The following is a 17,757-nucleotide window of genomic DNA, read 5'->3' on the forward strand; positions in this document are numbered from 1 at the left end:
TTTTTTTTTTTTTTTCCTCTATTTATGCATGTTATATTTCAAAAATCTGTTGCTTAATATTATCAGGTCCCTCTTCATGGGAAGGAGACATCGTCGTTTGGTGAAGATGTGATCTCTCTTCTTATTCCTTTCTTGGATGCTCCTCCTCCTACCTCTTCAGTACAGGGGGAGACGTTAGGTGAGCCTCAACCTTCTCTGGATCAACCTTGAAAAGTGTATGTCAGCCGGAATCGTGAGCACACACAAACTGTTGCATAACAGTCTACTGCTCCATCGCTACCTCCAAATCCAGATCCTAGCCCTAGTAATACCTTACCTTTGAATTCCCCATTTATTTTGTTTCTGATCCCTCACTTGAATTACTTATTACTGTCCGGAAGGGAACGAGATCCTGCACTCAAAATCTTATTTCTTGGGTTGTTATGTATAGTTCTCTTTCTCCTTCATACTGTGCTTTGCTATCCTCTTAGTCTTTTGTTTCCATTCCCCATAATAACCACGGTGGAAAGTTGCCATGATTGAAGATATGAATACTATGGAGGAAAAATAATACTCGGGACATCGTACCTCTTCCTCCACAAAAGAAGATTGCCAGCTGCAAATGGGTGTTTACAGTGAAACAGAACATGGATGGGAGAATTGACAGGTACAAGGCTAGACTGATTGCTAGAAGCTTTACACAAACTTATGGTCTTGAATCTCAGAGAGGTTTTATCCTGTGGCAAATATGAACGCTATCCAGGTAATACTTTCGTGTGCTATGAACCTTGGGTGGGAGTTACAACAACTGGATGTAAAAAATGCATTTCTTTATGGGGAAATGACAGAAGAAGTGTATGTGGATGTATCACTAGGGTTTTCTCATCCTACTACCATAGGGCAGGGTTTAAAGTATCGGTCCATATCGGCCGATCTGTATCGGTCCGTATCGGCCCATCTGTATCGGTCCGTATCGGCCCTTACCAATACATATCCGAATCGACCCTTACCGATACGTATCCAAATCGACCCTTACCGATACTATACAGACCAATACGATACATGGAATTTTTAAAATCCTTTTGTATTGATACGTATCTTACGATACATACCGATATGCACCGATATCCCACCGATACGCACCGATACATACCAATACTCTATGGAAAATTCAAAATCGAAGTGAAATGTACGTTTCGGTATGTATCGATACGTATCGGTGTGTATCAGTATGCATCGACCGATACACCAATACGTACCGATACGGTCATAAAATGGCCAAAATGGGTAATTTTTTAGAAAAACACAATTTTTTGAGGTGGTTTTGTTCCAAAGTTGCTGCCAACCATTTTTCTCTCTAACTAAAGTGAAAATCAAGATTGGGAACAAGGATTTTATATGTATGAGACAACTACAAACCTTGGATTCTTAGTGCGACACTCTCAATTTACTATTTATGCATAATACATGTTATATATAGCTTTTTTTAACTATTTTTTATGCAAAAGTGTTTCCTATCCATTTATGTGTGTATCTTTAGCGTATCTTAACATATCTCTGATACAATACGATACCCTCCAATACGTATCTTAATTTTGACCGACCGATACAGTGACCGATACCGATACTTTAATCCTTGCCATAGGGAAGGTATGCAAGCTCAAGCGAGCATTATATAAGCTGAAACAATCCCCCCACGCCTAGTTTGGAAGATTTCACAAGGCTACGGTTTCCGTTGGATACACTCAAAGTAATACGGACCACACCTTGTTCATTAAGCGGTCTGGGTCCAAGATTGCTTTCTTATCGTGTATTTTGACGACATTGTGGTTACAGGAGATGACACGGAGGAAATTTCACGTCTTTAAGCTTTCCTAGGTTGGGAGTTTGAGATTAAAGACTTATAAAAGTTGCGCTACCTTCTTAGAATTGAGGTCGCACGCCCTACAAAGGGTATCGCTCTTTCTCAATGAAAGTATACCCTGGATCTGCTTTCTGAGATAGGGATGCTAGGTTGTAAGCCTGTCAATACTCCTCTTGATGCTAATGTTCATCTATCAAGGAAGTCTAGTGAACCCGTGGACAAGGGATAGTATCAACGCCTGGTTGGGAAACTTATCTTTGTCACACTTGTCCACATATTGCCTTTGCAATTAGTTTGGTGAGTAAATATATTCAAGATCCACATGCCACACATTTGGATGTTGTATATTGGATCTTGCGATACCTAAAATCAGCCCCTGGAAAGGGGATTCTTCTCTCTTCACATCGTCATCTTCGAGTTGAGGCCTATACCGATGTTGATTGGGCCAGTTTTCTTGATGTCCGTCGTTTTACTACAGGTTATAGTACCTTGTTGGTGGTAATTAGTCACTTGGAAGAGCAAGAAGCAAGTTGTCATTGCCCACTTCAGTGTTGAAGCTGAATACCACGTTGTGTCTCATGGTATATGTGACTTAATGTGGCTCCAAGGTTTTTTGAAGGACTTAGGTCTCCCAGTACTTTGCCTATGATGTTGTACTGTGATAGCAAGTCTGCTATCAATATTGCTAACAACCCGGTTTAACACGATCGCACCACGAGATTGACCGGCATTTCATCTAAGGAGAAGTTGGAACAAGGAATGATTTGTGTTCCATTCGTTAAATCTGGTGATCAACTTGCCAATGTGTTTACCAGGGGTCTAAGTCACAAAGTTGTTTTACCTTATAGTGTCTAAGTTGAGCATGTATGACATCCATGCACCAACTTGAGGGGGAGTGTTGTAAATATGGATTAATGGTAGGTATAAGGGAATTTCTGTCCATGAGTACATATATGTACTTGTACTTTCTGTTCACTTATTATAAATAAAGAGGGTCTGTCATTCTCACAACCCAATTCATTCCTCATAATCGATCCGATTATTCAAACCAAGATCACATCTATCAACAGCCCCAGTAAGAGATTTGAAATTTTCTTTATGGATGAGTAAACAAAGGAAAACATCAAGATGAACAGGGACCAAATATAGTTCAGCATAAAAATTTAATTACAAATTGATGCTTACAAAACGATCACTCGAAAGTTCAACACAACTACACAAAAAAGAAAAGAATTATTCGGGAAAAATAGGACTGTTTCTTTAGTCTCCTTAAGATTGTTATAGACCAGAGCAAAAATCTATTAGCACCATCCACTGATCAAGGGAATGAGAAAATAAAAAACATTTAACAAGACACATAAATGGACATAACACTCTGCCTAGTTTATCCGGTAATATTATTCTGCAAATGTGAAACTTCAAGACTAGAGACAAAATTCTCACTTGATTCATCAATGGACATGAAAATGTCGTCCTTGGAAAGGATCCTTCCACTTATCATAATTGCCCTTGATCTTAAAATTGGTTCAACCAATACGTTGCTGCAAAATGAAATAATAAAACTGAATTTAGGTTTTACAAGTAAAAGAAAATAGAGGGGGAAAAAAGAATCAATAACATGATGTACAATAACCCGATCAACATGGCCAGTATCTGAAGAAGAGGGGTTCTTGAGAGGAACTGGGTCGCATATGGGATGTTGGCCAGCTTCATGCATTGAACAGGGCACAATAAGTATCTCAAATGCAAAATTATTTTAGAAAGTTGAAGTGATGCACTAAATTGCAATAGAAACATAAGCTTTTTCGAAAAAGCAATCAGCAATCAGCATATGCTGTTGATTTAATACTTGATTCTTTAACTAAGATAGTTCTGAAGGTACTTTAGAATACATCACACTTGTTTTAGCTTTCATATGAGATTTCAAGTGTTCCCCGGAGTCATTAATTGCTGCCTTCCCCAAAAATACCAATAGGTCCAATTGATCCAATACTGACATTTTTTAACCTTGCCAGATAAACAACATTATCACATGAACATTATTCAATAGATCAAGATGTAACTATATAATAAAGCATAGTTGTCACAGAGTCTAGGCAACCCAAGGCGTTGGAGGGGGCCTAGACATCAAAGCGACACCAACAAGGCACCCTTCCAGCAAAGGGCACCTGGACGCCTAGGCAACACCTTGACAACTATGTAATTAAGGTATTCATTCATTGTACTGAATAGCTGGAGTCAATTCTCAGACAAAAAAAAAAAAAAAGCACGCTATGTGGGAAAAGAAAAATACTCTTGGATAAATGAAAGTTAGTAACTTAAATCTTACCTCATAGATAAGCTCTAGAACACTCAATGTCATAAGCATGTCGCTTTGGTTGCTGATTTCTGCCTCTAATAAACTAAGAAGATTTATATTGTAAACTGCTGATGCCACAGAACTAGAAATGGAGAATAATTTAACTATCAAAGACAACACCCGAACGCGTCCCTGAAATGGGTTCATAAAGTAAAGAAAATACGAGTGTTAACATCGAAGAGATGGTAGTTAAGTCTCAATTCAAATGAAGCATGTATGAGCAAAAAGAAGGCCACAACTCAATTTTTTCCCTTCTCTTTCTTAAATATATAGATCAGTATGACTTGCATAGGAATCTATATAGATCAACTTTCTATCTTCCAGATGAAGAGGTGTATAAGACCACAATTTCACAATAAAATACCAGAATCAAAATCTGTATAAAACCCATAACAAATCTGGAGGTCCAGAGACTCCTTCCTTCCTTAGACTGTTAACTGCCACTTCATTGAATGATCTATGCTTTCATAGAAATAAGGACTTCATATAAGAAGCAAGATGTCTGTGGCACCTAATGAGATAAGACAACCACCGCGGGCCACTAGCTGAATCATGTATCTAAATATCTAACTGATTAGATTGACTGAATCTCCTATTATCGCATAATGAAAAATTGAGACTAAAGATGAAAGGTACTGTAACGCCTAACCCCATTATCCTTACACAATATTGTCCTCTTTGGCCCATGGACCTCAAGGCTTTAAAACGTGTTGTGCCATGTTAAGGAGGCTAGAGGTTATTAATTAGCCTAGCAACCTCTAGTACTTGTCGTATTCTTGATGGGAGCACCTCACTGATCCCCCAGGCGGGTCTAGTACTTTCCGTATTCTTGGGTGTCAAAGGTACTCCTATAGCAATTATAAGTATAGAGATGTACAATTTTATTTGTAGTGATGACAACACACACAAGTAAAATATTTCATGTTCAAGAGAGGGCATTGGCGTAATGGTAAGGTTGCTCCATTGCGATCTAGTAGTTGGGACTTCGAGACGAGAAACATCCTCTCAGAGAAGCGGGGTAAGGCTGCGTATATTATGATCCTCCCCCAACCCCGTAGTGGTAAGAGCACCGTGCACTTGGTACGCCCTTATTTATAATATCAAATTTCAAACTTAAGGCAAAAGGGTGTTCAAATCACTAAAAAAAAAAATGTTAAAAGAAATGCTATCCTTTATTGAACCTAAGAAAAGAAGAGTGCAAGAATATTAACTCAAATCAAAATTTTCAAAGCTTACAATCAGAATTAGTATGAAAACTAAAAGGCATCAATCACCATACCACTGATGAAGAGCGGGCTGCTAAATTTCTGAGGTGTGTTACTTCATCGTTATTAGCTGGAAAGATGATATCCTACATAAATTTGGCAAATTGATGGTGCATTCGTCATTTCAGAGGTTACATTGTAGTTTGTTGTTCACTATAATATAAAAGAAACATTAACTTCATAGAGAAAAATGTTTAGATAATGTTTACCATGCCTTTAGGAGAACTAGCCAAATTCTTTATGGCATCCATCGAAGCTGCTGCAACATTTTCATCGCTGGAATGAGAACCAAATGCAAGTGGTTTGAGTCTATATGCCAATATGTACTAGAAAAGCCATTAGCCATATAATAAGATTATAACAAAGATAATTCACATGGAAAGCATTACGTTGAAATTTAAGCTAGTTAAACATACAGTGCACTGAAAAGATAGAATAAGATAGAAATAATAAAGCAAACAAATTAGAATTGACAATTTTGCTAGAAGAAAGCAGACATCATTATAAAAAAAATAAAAAATAAATAAAGAAAGAAGAAGAAGAAAGAGACTCAATTTTCTAAACTTAAAAAAACGAGGTGCCAGAAATGGTGGTGTACATTTCCATTTCAGGTTTTAGCGCATTTTGGACCATAAATCCATAATAATTCCCTTTATTTTGATCAAGTGGATGACAACAATTGAGACTTTTGAAGAAGTGCAACATTAATAGGCCCTATAAACACAAAAATAAATGAGTTGCAAAAAAATGCTAAGTGATGCAGTAAAAACCACATACATGATTCATAAGAAACTAAAATGCGATTGCATAGGTATACCCAGTTTACTGCAATTTACAATGAATGGAATATCCTTCTATCGTTTTGGAGAATTATTCTCAACTTGGTATTAATGTATCACGGCTTTCAAATTCTAAATTTCTAAGAGTGATTGCTAATGCCTCATAGGGTTCTATCTTCTCTGTCTTTCTTCTCAACGACTACAGATATTTGCACTGCTTCTGATCCAGAAACTATTGCCAAGGATAAAAGCCTTTTGCCATCCTAAACGGCTAAACCACTAAAAGTAGTTGGCAAGTAAAAGAAACCAATATCCACTGAAATCGTTCATTAACTAATGATGGTGTAGGATCCAAGTGATAATCCCATTCTTTGTCATAAGAGATATTACATTTCTTTTTTTCAATAATTGACAACACATCAGGAATGATCGTGCATGTGTGTGTGTGTGTGTGTGTGTGTGTCAGAAACCATCCTTCAACTGTGCTCTATTATCCTTTTACTTCATTATCTCGTTTACACTGCTGCCCTTTCTTTTCAGTCATCCCCCCTACTTGTATCAATAAAAATGTTTTAAAAGAAAAAGAGCATGCTTTGCTTACCCACTAATCAGGCAATCAAGCAGAAGCGGATAGACATCATAGTCAATGACAAGCTGTGCACCAAAGCCAGCACCTCTGTTAACGTTCTCCAGAAGATAAGAAACCTGCAATTTTTTGGGGGGGTTTGATTACTTCAAACAGATGCACAATCTGGGAGAAGAAAATTATACAAACAATATAATGAAGTAGATAGCACAGAGAAACAGTCCATATAATATTGGTAATGTCACCATGAGCACGTTAAATTCATGGGTCTGTGAGAAACCCTAGACCAAAAGATTGTCTTACGAATTGTAAACTGATATTAATACTTGAAAATAAGTATAGGAAAATGTTTTGAAAGTGAAACTACAACAGCAAGCTCAGTCTTATAATGGCAGGTAGATGGTTTGGTGTGATTCCATGTGGCTGCCTCAGATCAAAGCACTTCTGGAAATCATTGAATAGGCACAAACCTCTGGTGAACTTATCACTCTACACCAATGATAATAAACGGGCCAGGTACTCACTGCCATGGTGGTGGATTCCAGTTTGATAGCCGACCCTAAGATATGGGAGAAGGGGTAGCTGAGTTAAGTTGTGCGGTGAGTTCCATTTCAACCATGTTGAACCCTTATTTGACCAATCAAATCAGTTCAGTTTTGACCAATTTTCAAATAAATCCATAGTAAACAGGCCAGCTTTTGCTTACTCAATTTCAAATAATTATTTGAAATCAAATCCTCCCGTTGGGACATCATTCATCCTGACGATATCCTTGCTATCGAAAGCTTCTTCTTCAACCCCAGCCAAATTAAAGGCATCAACCACACCTTCCTCTATCTCATCCCTAAAAATGATGGCGCTACCTCCATGAATGACTTTAGGCCCATCTCCCTGTGCAACTTGCTCTACAAATTCATTGCTAAGATCCTGGCAAACCGCATCTAAAAGGTCATTGACTCCCTTGTCAGCCCCAACCAATCAGCTTTCATACCTGAGAGAAGCATTGCTGACAACATCATCCTTTACCATAAGATCGTCAAGGGATTTGATCATAAATGCCACTCCTCTACTGGCCTCCTCAAAATCGATATTCATAAGGCTTTTGACTCTATTAGTTCGGACTTCATCTCCAAAGTCCTGTTCCAGATGTCGTCCCCCCCTCTTTCGTCCATTGGATCCACTCCTACATCTCCGCCCCCCGTTTCTCTGTTCTTGTTAATGGTAGCCACGCTGGCTATTTTCCATCCCCCAGTGGGCATCAGACAAGGTTGTCCCCTCTCCCCCTTCCTCTACTCCCTTGCCCTTAAAGTCCTGTCTAGATCCATTCAATCTACCACTGACCTATTTCTCATCTCTCCCATCCCCAAATGCAAACCCCTCCTACTCATCCACCTCGCTTTTACAAATGATCTCATAATGTTCTCTAAGGTTGACCCCCTCTCCATCTCCTCCATCATGTCCATGGTTTAAAGTATCTCCGATACCGATACGATACCCTCCGATACGTATCTTAAATTTAGCCGAACGATATGATACACACCGATACGATACATGAAATTTTTAAAATCCTTTCGTATCAATATATATCCCACGATACATACTGATATGCATCAATACACATCGATACAATACGATATGCACCGATACGGCTCTATAAAAAAAAATTCGAGGTGAAATGTACATTTCGGTATGTATCGGTACGTATCGGTGAGTATCGGTATGTATCGATCGGTACGTATCGGTGAGTATCGATATGTATCGATCGGTACGTATCGGTGAGTATCGATATGTACCGATACAGTGCGCTACGGTCATATAATGGCTAAGATGGGTAATGTTTCAGAAAAACACGATTTTTTGAGGGGTTTTTGTTCCAAAGTTGCTGCCAGTCATATTTCTCTCTAACTAAAGTGGAAATCAAGGTTGGGAACAAGGATTTTATATTTATGGGACAACAACAAACCTTGAATTCTTCATGCGATACCCTCAATTTAGTGTTTATGCATAATACATATTATCAATAGCTTTTTTTTAACAAATTCTTTATGCAAAAGTGTTTAAAAAAATGTTTCATATCCATTTGTGTATCTTTAGCGTATCTCCGATACGATACAATACCCTTCGATACGTATCTTAATTTTGGCCAACCGATACGACGACTGATACCGATACTTTAATCCTTGATCATGTCCTCTCTCCACTTCTTCGAAAGCCTCTCAGGCTTCCACATCAACCTCCTCAAATCTAGCCTTTTCCTTTCTGGAGTCTTTGCCCCCACCCAAGCCCTCCTTCTCAGCCTCTCAGGGTTCTTCGTTGGTACCCTCCCGATCAAATTCCTGGTCCTACCTCCCATCGCCAGGCTCTCTGCCCATCATTGCTCCCCCATGCTGGACCTTCTGAGGAAAAGGCTTCAACTCTGGAAAAGCAAACTCCTCCCCTATGCTGGCCACCTAACCCTCATCTAAACGGTCCTCCAATCCACGTATCTCTCTTGGTCTGGCATCTTCGTTTCCCAGCTTCCACCACTAAAGCTATTGAGAGCATCTTCTGCTCCTTCCTCTGAGAAGTTACGGATACCTCCAAGTTTCTCCATACTCTGAGTTGGGATAAGGTTTGTCTCCCCAAATCTGAAGGAGGCCTCGGTTTAAGAATGATCAAAGAGGTCAATTATATCGGAATCCTCAAGCTCATCTAGAAAATTACCTCCAAAAACAAAAGCATCTGGGTTGACTGGGTTTTCTCCTCCCCCCTTAAGATCAATTCCCTTTGGTCTGCCCCCATCCCCTCAAATGCTTCCTGGATCTGGAGGAAAATCCTTCAGCTCCGACCCACCGCTTTGAATGCTATCTCCTTCTCCATTGGCAACGGCCGATCGACTTCCCTTTGGTTAGACCCTTGGCATCCTTGAGGGATTCTCCTCTCCTTAGTCACGTCCAGAGTCATCTCTTCCTCTAGGTTAGACAGATATGCTATGGTTGACTCCATCATTTCCCCTAATGACTAGTCCCCCCTCCCTCCCCCTCCTCTTGTTGACCTCTAGTCCTCCCTCCCGTCTCTCTCCCCCGGTCATCGAGGAAAGGAAGACAAATGCATCTAGCTTCCCTCCATGGGAATTTTTATTCTGCTTCTGCTCTGAGAAATGTGGTGTCAACCACATTTTCCACCACATCTGCACAACTTGGTGCTCCAAATCCAACTGCCTTCCTACGCAGTCCTTCCTCATCCACTGTCATATCAATTTCCCCCCTCTTTCAGTCTCTGCCAGAGTGGCTCCAAAGATATCAATCACCCCTTTTTCTCCTCCCCCACCTTTCCTCCTCTGTTTAGAAGAGATTTCTCCGCAATTGTTGGCCAGCCACAAGGCATATTTTACCCTTTCATAGAAAATGGATTTGGATTGATATGACATTTGCAGGCTCCTCTATTTGTGACACTTTGGGCAAGTTAGCTTTTTGTGCTACCACCAACCACCTCTAGATGGAGCAAAACATTTGCAGATGAACTTCCAACTCTCCCTCCTCGAACTAGATTTGGAAAGCCATCTACTTTAAAGTTAGCTCCCAAAATCTTGATGTATCCCTTTTCGTTTAGTTTCGCGTTGTTCCAGTTGGAGCCCTCTCTTTGTTGGCTTCTCCTTTTGGCCAACTTGCCTTTCTTGTAAGGCCCCAGCCTAGTTCTCCCCCCCCCTTTTATTTCCTTTGTATATTCTTTTCTCCTTTGGTAATGAATTCATTTCTTCGTCCAAAAAAAGGATGTCCCAGTGCACGAAGCTCCCACTACTACAGGGTCTGGGGAGGCACAAATGTGTGCAGCCTTACCCCACTACGCAAAGAGGTAGTTTCCTTGATTTGAACCAGCAACCACCAGGTTGCAATAGAACCACCTTACAGTTGCACCAAGGCTTGCCCTCTTAAATAATTGTAATCGTAAAGAAGAATAATAAACAATAGAAGAGAATTGAGATAATGTGTTGGCTTGTCTAGGATACAGCGGCTAGGCCTTTATTTATAGAGATAAGGAAGTGACAAGTATGGCATGCAATCTAAGGCTGACTCAATGCCTTATCTAGCATGTGGTGCAATGAATCTGGATACATTACAGGAATAAACCGAACCAGTCCAACTCTTAAACACTGTGCATATACATCATTGATGCCCAACTAGGAGACAATAGGGTGTAAAGACTTAACAGACAGCCCTTTGGTGAAAACATTTGCCAGCTGGTTCTCTATAGTAACAAATGGAGTACATATCAGACCATCTTCAATCTTCTAATGGATGAAGTGTCGGGTTGATTTCAACATGTTTGGTCCTGTCACGTTGGACTGGATTATGAGCTATATTGATCACAGGCTCACAGCTTTGTTGTCACAGTAAAGCTTCAAAGGTCCTTCCAAAGCCAGTTTTAGATCACTGAGAAGCCTTTTTGTCGCATAAGTTCACACACTCCTTGAGCCATTGCCTTATATTTGGCTTTAGCACTAGATCTGGAAACAACTAGTGGCTTTTTTTGCTTCGCCAAGTAACAAGGTTTCCTCCAAGAGATGTACGGTAGCCAAAAGTGGATCGGCGCTCATCAATGGGACCAGCCTACTCAACATCATTAAAGGATTCTAACCTCAAGCTTCCATTATTTGAGAACAAGACACCTTTTCCTGGTGCTGATTTCAAGTACTGTAGAATTCTATATACTTCTTTAAGATGAGCAACCTTCGGGTCATGAAAGAAACGATTGACAATACCCACAACATAGGCAATGTCAGGCCCGGTGTGGGAGAGATAAATAAGCCATCCTACAAGGTGCTGACATTGCTCCTTGTCCACAGGGTTACCAACTGTGCTGCTGAGTTGGTGGTTAACTTCTATGAGAGAATCTGTAGGTTTACAACTAAGCATCCATGTTTCTTCAAGGAGGTCTAGAATGTGCTTCCTTTGAGAAATGAAGATTCTTTTGTTAGATCGAGCCACTTCAATTCCCAAGAAATATTTAAGATGGCCCAAGTCTTTAATCTCAGGCTCAGCTGCTAGACGAGTCTTTAGGAGAGAGATTTTTGCCTCATCATCACCAGTTATCATTATATCATCCACATACACACAAAGTACAATGATCTTGCCGACTCGGTGTTTGACAAATAAGGTATGATCCGCATTGCTCTGTTCGAAACCTAACCTCTCATAGCCTTTTCAAACCTACCAAACCAGGCACGAGGAGATTGTTTCAAACGATAGATAAATTTGCAGAGACTGCATACTTTGCCGATTGTAGTAGATGAGTCAAAACCCAGAGGAATATCCACGTAAACCTCCTCTTCAAGATCGCCATTCAGAAATGCATTATTTACATCTAATTGTTGAAGACTCCATCCAAGGTTTGCAGCACAAGATAACAAGGCTCGAACGGATTTCAGTTTTACAATTGGAGCAGATTTTCCTGGTAATCAATGGCATAGGTTTGAGTGAATCCTTTTGCAACCAATCTGGCCTCGTAACGGGCAATAATTCCATATGCATTTTGTTTCACTGTAAACAGACACTTGCACCGCACTAGTTTTTTCCCTTTAGGACAAAATACAAGCTCCCAAGTACCTTTTTCTTCAAGGCCTACATTTCCTCCATCATAGCAATTTTCCACTTAGGATCAGATATAACTTCTTTCCAACCTTGTGGGATAGACACAGAGGATAAAAAGGAAACAAAAGCACGATAGGTGGGAGACAAAGTTACAGATGGGGTGGTGGGTGCAAGATCTAACTCCCTCTCTAAGAGCAATAGAAAGATCATTGTTAGAGGAAGGACTATTACCATGTATATGATCAGGAATTTGTTCTAGAGGCGCCAGAGAACATGGTAAGGTAGGAGCACTTTTCTCTTTGCGACGAGAATATGTAATGAGTGATACCAAGAAGAATTATAAACAATAGAAGAGAATTGAGATAATGTGTTGGCTTGTCTAGGTGACAATGGTCAGGCCTTTGTTTATAGAGATTAAGGATGTAACAAATAAGCATGCTAGCTAAGCTGACTCAAGGCCTTATCTAGCACGTGGTACATGTGGTACAATGAATCTAGACACATTACAAGAAAAAACCAAACTGGTCCAACTCTTTAACACATTACTAATAATAATAACTAGAAAAAATAACAATGATAACTAAATAATAATAATAATAATAATAATAATAATAATAATAGCTAAAAATATTTAGATTTTCAAAACCAGACAATTCACAGTTTGCAAGATAACTAAGGAAACTAGCCGAATAGATGCAGTTCAAACCCATCCACCCTGGGAGGGGTCCTTAGGTGGTAAAGGTACAGTCCAGTTGGACCAAGTTCAACCTGTCAACCCAATTGATTCCCCTTCTAAAAACTATGATACCAATAGCAGGTACATGACACTGTTCTTAATCTCTGTCAGAGTGCTTTTGAAGAATAACATCCTGTATCATGAATCCGCATCAGTTCCGCAGCAGGTTTCGCAAATTTTCTCTTTTCATAAAACCAAAGCAATATGAGCATTTAGTTATGAGTCAAATTGGATGGCAAACATTGAAAGAAAATTTGACAAAAAAAATATATCTTATATGAAAATATATAATATTCAGGATATAAATAAAATCATTTTGGAACCACTGTGAAATAACTTAACCCCAAATATTTATTGCCGAATGCCTGCAGCTACATGACATTTTTTAAACTGGCCTTGAAGACGGCCGAAAAACATATAAGCCTCACATGCCTTCAATGTATATACATACTGCATTATATGAATAAATCCCAATATAAAACGAATATAGATACAACAAAAGCCAAAGAAGTACCACATGCATTTTGGTAGAAGGTCAAACATGAAACGAACCCTGGACCTTACCATGAAACCTTTAGAAAAGAACATATTTATGGTATGAAATCAAAAGTCAGAAAACGTTTTCCAACCAATCAAAAGAAAGCTTAAACAAATATAAAGACTGGGCTAAGAAAGATACACAACATAAATATCCCTCCTTTCACGTGTGCCAACAAAACTCTTGCCCTTATAGTTATTTATACAGTAGTTGAGGTGAATTCAAATGATACATACTGTTTTACAAGCTAGACATTTGACCAATTGAGATTCTGCTTGTAACCCAACATGTACGAAAGACTGAGGAAACAACAAAGGGAGATGTCAGCCAAAAGGAAACAATTTCTTCAATAATCTAAATTCAAATGCATAAAAAGGGTGCGGAATATATTCATGAAAAAAAAAATTAAAAGGCAACAAGAAAAAGGATATAATTTTGATATTGAAATGGTTCAAGGACTTAATTTCTAATTAATGAAACCAGAAGTAACATATGGCCATGGTTTAAAGTAACGGCACGTATTGTATATCAGTATCAGTCAGCATCGATACAATACCCACCATACATGTATTTTAAAAAATTTCTATGTATTAAAGTGTATCGTATGATACGGTATGATAAGCTCCAATGCTCTCCGATACTCATCGACACGTACCAATACTCTCAATACGTACAATTGAGCCCCTAAAAATTGAATTACATATGTATCTGTTCGTATAGAACCGATACTCATCGATACACAACTATACTCACTGATACTTAAGATACGTATCTACAAAACCCATTTCACTTTCAAAACAGAGCTTCTTCTCACTGGCAATACTTAAGTTTTCAAAATTTGAAGCACAACTACACTTGCCCAACAAATTTCACAATCTCGATTTACCATATTTTCATATCCTCCTTGTCATGAATTATGGCACTCTCATGTTGATCATCTCCTCCAATTACATCTGTAAAGTCCTTGCAACCAGATAAGTGTCTTCCATTTGATTTCTCCAAACCATTAAATTTTTTATTTCTATAATAATCATCACGACAACTAGTGCCATCATCATAGTTATTAAGGCGTCGCCTTGGTGCTAAAGCGGTTTGGTGAAGCTAAGGCAAGTACATGCCTCTATGTATATACCTATAATGTGACCGCCTCAGTCACTAAGACGATGCCTTATGACGCTTTATCATCTGGGTGGTCGCCTTATGAGCTAATATTTTTACTTTTTTACATTTACATGTTTTATGTAAGATTCCATTTACTTGTTTTTTATCAGTTGTGTATATTAGTTTTGTACATGCTGCAACACAGGATCAAACCCATAAAGGCTTTAGATAACAAATAAAAATGTAGAATCTCAATTCTCAAATTGTAAAACCCTCACGAAGTGACGAAATCCTTGATTGAAAGGAGAGAACCATCGCAGCTCCCATCCTCCATAGATTCCGGCAATGGCGAGCCGCTGGTTGTTCCTCCTACCTCCAACAACTGCTCTCCTTCCTCCGGCAACTATCCTCCATCATTTTCGGCTCCCACAAGTCATGAGATTTAATTATTTCAGTATTTTTTTTTCTACTTCGTCTTCTCCTTTCGGTTCTCTTCTTTGTTTTTTTTTTTTCGATATTTCTTTACTTCTTCTTTCGGTTCTTATTCTTTGGGTTTTTTTCAATTTTTCTTCACTTCTTCTTCTCCTTTCGGTTCTCCTCTGTTTTTCTTTTTTTTCCGATATTTCTTCTACTTCTTTCGGTTCTTATTCTCTGGGTTTTTTTTTCTTGACTTCAATTTCTTCTTCTTCTTTCGGTTCTATTCTCTTTTTTTCTTTTCTTTTCTTTTGGTATTTCTTCTACTACTTCATTCGGTTCTCATTCTCTCTTTTTTTTTTCCGATCTTTCTTTAGTTCTTCTATTTCTTCTTCTTCTTCTTCTTTCTCTCAGGCTTTATGCCGTTCGGGACTGTGGATTTCAGGCTCTCGTGTTGGATTCAACTATTCGAGAGTATTATTTCTGTAGATTCAGAAGTGAACTGTTGTGGATTCAGTAGTTGTTCCTGTTGGGATTCCAGCCTTGCAAATCAGGTGGATTCCTAACTATATCTCTTCTCTCTTCTCTTCTTCTTTTCTCTATCGATTTAGGTCATGTCTTTGCACTTTCTTAATTTGTTTTGCTTTTGTATGTTATATTTTTCTTCTAGATAGCTTTCTATCTGATCTTATTTAGTTTCTTTTCTGTTTCCTTCAGTAAAATATTCTGATTCTGGATTGGTTCTATACTTCTATTCTCTGTTCTCTGTTCTCTGTTCTGTTTTCAAATCAGAATTTTGTCTACCGATTTCAGAAAATGCATCACTACTCTGTTTCTGAAACCCCAGTTTCTAAAACCGATGTGCTGTAGATTGCATGTCTTTTCTCAAATTATGTTTGTGTAATTTTTTTTTCCCTGTTGTGGTAATTGGTAAGACATGTTTTGTGTTCCATGTTCTAATTTTTTTTATTCTTTTTGTTATTGGTTGTACATGTAGACATTAGACAAAAAGTGAAGTGACAACTATGGAAAACATTGGTGGTGGCAGTGGGGCTGAAAATACTAATATTGCACGGTCATTTAATGATCAAAGCAAGAATCCAAAAAGGAGAGCTAAATCAAATTGTCCTTGATGGAAATATGAGTACTAGCCTAACTTAGAAGACAGAAATTGGATTAAGTGTGTACTCTTTGTGGGAAGCATGTCAAGGGAGGAATAAAAAGAATGAAGCAACACTTAATTGGTGGCTATAGAGATGTAGCTAAGTGTGTAAAAACAACAAAAGCCATTTCTAAAGAGATGAGAGACGCGAGACGCAATCTTGAAGAAAAAGGGGAACAGGACAGAGAATTTTGATGATTTGGATGTTCGTGAACAGGTTGGAGTTTCACATATGGAACCACAAGAGAATACACTATCTGATTTGGGGTCTCATGTCCTATCCCTAGCTCTGGGACAACTTCAAGAAGGAATAAAGTTGTCATTCAAACACAAGTCAAACAACAAGTAAAGGGTCCCATGGATAAGATTGTATGGAAGACAGGAATAATCCTAAAGAAGTAGTTGCAAATAGGCAGGATAAGGATCCATATCAGACAACAATGGAGAACCGTGTAAGAGGAGAGGAAGAAAGAGATAAACTTTGTTCTTAATTTGCAAGGTGAGTTATGAAAGCAACGTTCCATTTAATGGATTGAAGTTAAGGAGTTTTGAGGAACTGTTTGAGGCTACTAGACAATATGGACCAGGTTTTAAGCCCCCTTCATTTCATGACTATAGAGGGCCTCCATTGAAGTCTGAGAAGGATAAAATCGGTGAAATAAAGGTAAAATATCAAATTTACTAGAAGAAATATGGGTGTACGTTCATGTCTAATGGGTGGATAGACAAGAGAGGAAGGCACCTAATTAATTTTCTTGTCAATTGTCCAGAGGGGACTTTCTTTTTGCAGTCTGTGGATGCATCTTGTCAATCACAAACCATTTATACATTATTTAAGCTCCTTGATACTACGGTTGAAGAGATTGGGGAAGATTATGTGATTCAAGCAGTCTCTGAAAATGCTGTCAACTATGTTAACGGTAGACTATTAATGGATAAAAGGAAGAAGTTTTGGACTCCATGTGTAGCTCATTGTATAGACCTTATGATGGAGGACATAGTCGATTTGCAATTATTTAAGTCTATTATATTAAAGGGCAGGAGATTAACTAACTTCATCCATAGACACCATAGTTTTTAAGGCGCTGGTAAGGCGACGCAAGGCGGTCGCCTTATGTGCTGGATATTTAAAAAATTAAAATTAAAATTGTTTTTCTAAAGATTCCAAATCACATATTATTATTGGGACGTGTATAAAATCTGATGCACATGTGATGCATTGGATCAAAAATCATATAAAAACTAAAAACCCTTACCATAAAAAATAAAAAATAAAAAAAATAAAAACCCAATCAAAAGTTCAAAACCGTGTGCCTCTCTCATTCTCTCTCTCTCTCATTCTCTCTGAGTCATTTGCCTCCAAAACTCAAAACCCCAAGCCCCAACGTCCGACGAGGCGACGAT

The 17,757-nt window shown here is 38.6% G+C and overlaps 1 protein-coding gene across 2 annotated transcripts in view; it reads right to left on the minus strand.

Moving 5' to 3' along the window:
• LOC122071611 overlaps positions 1-17,757 on the minus strand; it is a 98,712-nt gene that overhangs the window by 70,532 nt on the left and 10,423 nt on the right. The window contains exons 4-10 of one of the 2 annotated variants that reach the window (XM_042635997.1): positions 13,913-13,975; positions 6,848-6,951; positions 5,677-5,743; positions 5,482-5,553; positions 4,173-4,334; positions 3,477-3,550; positions 3,287-3,384 (exon numbers count right to left, since the gene is read on the minus strand). In XM_042635997.1, coding sequence (XP_042491931.1) covers positions 3,287-3,384; positions 3,477-3,550; positions 4,173-4,334; positions 5,482-5,553; positions 5,677-5,743; positions 6,848-6,951; positions 13,913-13,975 — 640 coding nt within the window. Of the gene's footprint in view, positions 1-3,286; positions 3,385-3,470; positions 3,551-4,172; positions 4,335-5,481; positions 5,554-5,676; positions 5,744-6,847; positions 6,952-13,912; positions 13,976-17,757 lie in introns of both variants that reach the window. The other variant, XM_042635996.1, reaches the window with a different exon arrangement.

The sequence above is a fragment of the Macadamia integrifolia genome, unplaced genomic scaffold, assembly GCF_013358625.1.
Source record: "Macadamia integrifolia cultivar HAES 741 unplaced genomic scaffold, SCU_Mint_v3 scaffold_30A, whole genome shotgun sequence".
Taxonomy (NCBI): domain Eukaryota; kingdom Viridiplantae; phylum Streptophyta; class Magnoliopsida; order Proteales; family Proteaceae; genus Macadamia; species Macadamia integrifolia.